Below are 6632 nucleotides of genomic sequence, written 5' to 3'. Positions count from 1 at the left end.
ACAGTTATTGATTGATGCCTGCAGTACGAGATCAGCATCCGCACCAAAATTCAAGTATCTGTACTTAGGACCTTGCTCAGGTTGCTGATACGTCAATGAATCAACCAAGTCCTATTTCACCACATTAACAGTTGTATTTCTAAATAATACTGAAACTTTATTTTTTTATTTCCAACAGAGAAACCTAACACAAGTTTTTTAGATTTACTTTTAAAAATGCTTTCATAATGACATATTTTCATAAATATTTTCAACCCCATTCCACCATGTTAGAGATTCGCTTTCTAAAGTCTTAAACACACGATTTTTATTCCTAACCAAAAGTGAAATACCAATTTCCATAGATTTATCTTTGGAAATGGTTTAATTGTACTTTCATAACGTTTTTTTAAACAAGCTGTCATCCACTGATTCACCCCACTATGCTTTATATTTTCAGAAATACTGAAACAATTATTAGCTAATTTCTGACAAAGCAACCAAATACCAATTTTTGAAGTTCTAACTTCAAACTTATTTTATTAGGGAGATACACCTTTTAACCCTACTTCACACTCCAATCGGTGGTATTTCGAGAAAAATCCCTCTCCAGACTTCAAGTTTCGGCAATGGCTGGGAGATTATGAGTCACTCTGTCAGGACATTGTCTTTAATACACAGAGATAAAATATAAATCAAAATACTGCAGAAGTTCTTTCTTAGACATAGAGCTACATCTAAGTTATTTCATTTCTTCATGTTGATTACTTTTAAACAAAAAACATAAAAGGATAGTAGCACAGATTAATAACGAGTAAGTCTTGCTCATTGTAATTTATTTCATTCAATTATCACATGTAATCCATATAAGAATTATCACACTGCATCGTAACCTCAGTATTTGTTGGCGGACAACTGAGATATTTTAACAGAGTACTTTTTAAACATGTTTGAGGCAAACATTTGATGACTGCACACTGAGTGATTTCACAAATATTGTCTTAATAGGGATGGTTAGGCACGTTAGACGGAACATCCAGCGCTCGCAGGGTAATCACACACTCTCAGCTCGGCGTTGTATTGGAGGCCCGCTGGGCACGGGATCAACCAGGCAACTCCGTTCTCGTCGCACTTGTAGAAGCTGTTACAGTCGCTGGGGTTAGGCAATTGGGTAACATCATCTGGATTCCAAGGTGGGCATGCTGGAGCATCTGCAGCTGGTTCCTGTGGGCTTTCACCATTACCAGAGTCAGCATTTCCATTGTCCTGGCCGCCATTAGAGGAATCGTCGCCAGATGGGTTACTTGGATCAGCCGACGATGAGCAACCAGCATTCTCTGGGTAGTCGCATACCCTGAGCTTCGCATTGTACTCGAGTCCAGCTGGGCATGGTATGAGCCAAGCCACACCATTCTCGTCGCATTTGTAGAAGCTGCTGCAGTCACTGGGATTGGGCAACTGTGTGACGTCATTTGGATTCCAAGCTGGGCAAGTAGGAGCATCTCCAGCTGGTGGATTTGGACTGACATTGTTACCCCCACTAGAATTTCCGTTATCTTCACCCCCCTCAGAAGGTGTATCATCAGACGGGTTGCTTGGTGCAGATGATGAGCAACCAGCATTTTCTGGGTAGTCACACACTCTCAGCTCTGCATTGTATTCGAGACCAGCTGGGCATTTGATGACCCAGGCCACGCCGTTCTCGTCACACTTGTAAAAGCTGCTGCAGTCATTCGGATTTGGCAGCTGTGTGACGTCATTAGGATTCCACGGAGGACAGGTGGGGGCGTCGCCAGATGGTGGAGCTTGTGAAGCGCCTCCGTTATCATCTGATCCTCCACCGTTTCCATTGTCGTCGTCAGCTGGTGGAGACGGTGATGAGGAGCAACCAGCTCTCTCTGGAAAGTCACACACCCTCAGCTTTGGATTGAACTCGAGGTTTGCTGGGCATGGGATGACCGTTGCAACGCCTGATGGCTCACACTGTAGGAAGCTTCTGCAGCTGTCTGGGTTCGGAAATGGCCCAGAAGCTCCCTTGCAAGTTGCACTCATCTGAAAGAAATCGCATATTTGTTAGTATTACTGGATTATCATTATCATTATATTCGATTAGCAGCAATACACAGGGTTATTCCAAAATCTATCGGCAATATCTCCTCATTCGTCTAGGATTATTTTCTGAGTATTTTGGTACAGTGACCTGTGGCCTTCAGAGGATTGCTACAGAGATATGGTCGTCCTTCTGATTTTTTTTATTGCCATTTGCCCTTGCATCTGTACTGAGCTGAAATTGTTTGTACTATTGTGGAAATATCCGATGTATGTGCTGTGTGACTTACTTGAAAATAAACTTCGTGCATTCACTAGTGGTATTTCTGTTGACAAAAGTAATGCCTACAATTCGCGCTGCAGCGTTATTTGTACTACTTGTATTCGATTTTTTTTTTTTAACAGGAGTGTTGACTGTAAATTAGAAGTGACACATGCAGAGAGTTTCCCGATATTCATCTCTTAATTGGGTCCAGTCAATGGAATGTAAAACAGCCCCAAAATCGATGTTCTTGCATCTACAGCAATAATATCTGCACATAAGCCCCTGTAATGTCTGTGTGAAGGAACTACCGAACAACCGTAGGTGTATGGTGTAATCGACAGAATAAATCGTAATCACATTGCTACCCCGTAAAGTGGCACCAGACAATACTTATCTCTTCCGTCAAACTTCTCCGAAAATGTCTCTGGTTGTCTTCGAAATTTTGTCAGTGGATCTGTGGTTCATCCTACAAAAATATAATACAAATTCACTGCTATTTCATGGAAACTGTATTACTGTAGACAGGATGGAAGCATATACGAAAATTCTTCAGCTGTTATTTTTTTACGAACTATATTCGATATACATCTCAGTCTGTATCTGTAATTTTCATAATACTAAATATAGCATTATATTAGTGTAGCCAGTTAGCTTATAATTTTTTGGTATGTACTAATTCTTCAGCGCTTCTCCTCAAATTCCGGGGTGCTAAATAAACTCTTGCTACTTGCAAGAAAATGTATGAATTTCTCTTACTGATCAATACTAGAGAAGACAGTCGAGGGAGAGAGGACCCAACATACTACAGCAAGTATGTGTGACATAGCAGTCTTCAAGACACTGATTTATAAAAATGGAAGACAAGTATTACCACGGAAATAGACTTCGAGCTCAAATTTTACACAGTAGACCTGGTTAACTCATCGTGGTTTTCTTGTACCTGTGACTGAATGCACTTGCAATCTAATGCGAAAACATTTTACAGATTCTTTTTTTAAGCTAAATGACTTCATTGAAGAGCTCGTACAAATGAAAGGCTTCTAAGACTAGACTATCTTATTCCATGCTCAGTAACACATAGAATCTGCGAAACTTAACTAAGTGAAAGATAACAAGACCTATGTTCCTTCTGTATATAATCATTCCGTTCCAATAATATTTTTCTCCATTAATTACTACTAGGTTCACTTTCAATATACAGTGTGTTCGGAAATTCCCGTTACAAAAAGGTTCAAATGGCTCTGAGCAGTATGGGACATAACATTTGAGGTCATCAGTCCCCTAGAACGTAGAACCACTTAAACTTAACTAACCTAAGGACATCACACACGTTCATGCCCGAGGCAGGATTCGATCTTTGACCGTAGCAGTTGTGCGGTTCCCGATTGAAGCGCCTAGAACTATACGGCCACATCGGCCGACTACTTTACAAACTCCTTTGACTTGTATAGGGGAGTGAGTACATAATCTATGAATAGAAACCCATTTTCGGAAATGTACCGTTTCCTTGCTGCAGCCGTTTGAAAACATTATTGGTAGGTAGATAAGCAGCAGGGTAGCCATGGTGGGTTGCTGTTATGATTGGATGATTCCATTTGACGTCTATGCTGCATCTCTGATATGTTTCGAGCCTCATGCAAATATCTGGACAGAGCAAAATAGATGAGTACGTGTTTGCTGATTAAACCGACGGATCCTTCTGAAAGGCGATGCTCGCGGTATGGGAAGCAATGCTCGTCGTCTTTATCAAGATATTTTTCCACACCGCATACTCTTTGTGCAACAATTACCTAACGACATCGACACATGGCACCTTCTCCGTCGGCAGACGTGACTGCGATGCACCAAGGAGAAGCCACACACCCAAATTCGAAGAAGCTGTTCTGCATCACGTTGAAGAGAACCCACGAACGACTATACGAGCAATTTGTTTTGCTGTTAGTGAATGAAGTTGTGAAACGTCTTGGGTGCAGCCTAATCAATTTCATGTAAATGTGGTCGCGTTTCCTACATGTTTTCAACTGGTTGTAGCATGGAAACGGTATTTTTCCAAACATGGATTCCATTTCAGTATACTATACATTCTCTCCCCTCCACAAGTCCTAGAAGCTTGTAACGGGAATTTCTAAACACCCTTTAGATATAAGGATTGTTAATCGTTTTATCCTAATTTCTTTTCGTCTCAACGACTGAATATGACTATAGAAGTATAGCTTTACAAAGACAACAAATAATAGCAGATTAGATCTAGCCCCTAACTGAATTGACAATTCTGAATTTTTTTTTAAATTGATAGCTCTTTATCTGATACAAAAGGACCGAGAATATTCTATTAAGTAATAGGTAGCAACATTATTTCATCTCTGCCGATTTTCAATCACCACTTTGTATTTAGAGAGAGTAAATATAAATAATACTAAGTTAACTATCAACTTGCTGGTTTGCATCCTCAATGAATCGCATAGTAATTCTTTACACCCATCTACATTTGCAATCGAATACCTTAACTGAGCAACTGGTTTCTTACTAAAGTACACACAACATAATATGGAGGTTGATGGATACACTTACCACAGTCACCTTTCGGATGGAAGCTGCAATGCTGCTTCCAACCAAGGCCGCTAACACGACGGTCACAAGTAGTGGAAAGCCTGAAATGTAAAGCACGATGTAACACGCATCTTAGCAGTAAAGCTTGCTAACACTTAATTCATTTATTTGTTGCTGTGTTCGACATTTTCGTTTTAAGTAAAGCTAAGAAGTTTCGACGATTTGCTCTTTCGTTGTAAGCTATACTGATGAGAAACCTCAGTGCTCACCTCATGTTCCTTTCTGTGTTAAAGAATGAACAGTATTTCCCGCAAAATTAACATCGTTGGGAAGAACTTTTCCTTGTTACATTCTACGTTCGACATACTTCTCTACCCTTTATATTAACTAGCATAAGAATTTAATGGGATGTTAGACGTTAGTAACTGGCTTACTAAATATGGAGTACAGGAGTATAATAAAATACAGCTGTCACACATGTATTGCTTTTAACGTTACTTCAGTGATAATCGTAGTCTGTTAGGAATTATTATTAGCAAACATTAGATATCGTTTGAATTGTGCCACAGTACCCGCTGTCGCTGCTGTGCACGAGAAAAACGTCTCTTTGCTTGGTCTCTCCTACTAGTTTCAATGTCTTATACTTAGATAAAGGTGTCCACTGCATTTAGATGTGGTAGGTTCTCTATAAGAAGCTTGTGACCATAACGCACACGTGCTTTCAGAAGTCTCAGAATCTCTCTCTGTCGGCTCTAACTTAACTTATCTCAACCATTGTTTTACAGGTATAGAGTTAATCAACTACCTTACTAAATAAATATCTGATCATGTATAACCCGAAGAAACCTTAGTACACAACAAAGCATAGAGTCAACTGAACGTTTTCGCACCAACTCTATTCGAACATTTATACATGATATATTTTCTAACCAAACAGAAGCCATAGCAAAGTTGAAAAAGTGCCAATATCGTGGCAAGTGGCTCTTACCTCTCATGTTTGCTCAAGTCAGTTACTGTCCGCAAAAGGTGGCTTAGACTTACATTCGCACCGCTTAAATAATCCCTCAACAGGCTATCTTCTTTCGTCAAACACAGCGGCATGAACGTCAGCATCAGCGATAAGGAGTAACGCATTCTTCCAGATGCACTAGTTTATTATCTGACACTGACAATTGCTGTTTCACAATGTGAGAACATGTGTAATTTCCTGATAACGGTAGATAAACACATTTTCACCTCGATGTTAATGTCAAGGGAACGTGTCAGTTAACAAATAATTGACATTCATAGAATTACGGGCAGAGACTACATATGAGTGACAGAATGACATACTCGATAACATTCTCATCATGCCAATAGTCAGCTCCGCAGCTGCCGCATGATGCAGAGGAAGGCTTACCGAATGGTTGAAGAGTATTTAGCCAGCAGTGTGAGTAAATCAGTCCACATTCACGATCAATAAGGTTTCGAGAGAAAGAAAAATGCCTCGGTTCTGGCTCAGCCTGAAGCACACTATCGGAGGCCAAGTGCAATATTGAGAATGAATTTCCACCCGGCAGCGGACTGTGGGTTGATTTGAAACGTTCTACCAGATTAAAGCTTCCTTAGGAACCAAGAATCGAACCAAGGACCTTAGCCTTTTACTTGCAAATGCTCTACGGACTGACATATTCAGGCACACCTCAGAGGCTGATTTCAATGAGTACCTCATCTCCTACCATATAAAATTCAAACAAGTTCTTACGAAACTAGCACTCCTGAAAGTCAGTGGTAGCGGTCCCCTATGTAT

At 40.2% G+C, this 6632-nt stretch overlaps 1 protein-coding gene across 1 annotated transcript; it reads right to left on the bottom strand.

Moving 5' to 3' along the window:
• Positions 1–798: 798 nt before the first annotated feature.
• LOC126272225 (chondroitin proteoglycan-2-like) lies at positions 799–5970 on the bottom strand. Its single transcript, XM_049974925.1, has 3 exons — positions 5832–5970; positions 4865–4944; positions 799–2031 (listed from the first exon to the last, which is right to left on the bottom strand). The coding sequence occupies exons 1-3, from the start codon at positions 5836–5838 to the stop codon at positions 1003–1005; spliced, it is 1116 nt and encodes a 371-aa protein (XP_049830882.1). The 5' UTR covers positions 5839–5970; the 3' UTR covers positions 799–1002.
• Positions 5971–6632: the final 662 nt, after the last annotated feature.

This window comes from Schistocerca gregaria, chromosome 5, assembly GCF_023897955.1.
Source record: "Schistocerca gregaria isolate iqSchGreg1 chromosome 5, iqSchGreg1.2, whole genome shotgun sequence".
NCBI lineage: Eukaryota > Metazoa > Arthropoda > Insecta > Orthoptera > Acrididae > Schistocerca > Schistocerca gregaria.
This window is presented reverse-complemented; position numbering and strand designations above follow the sequence as displayed.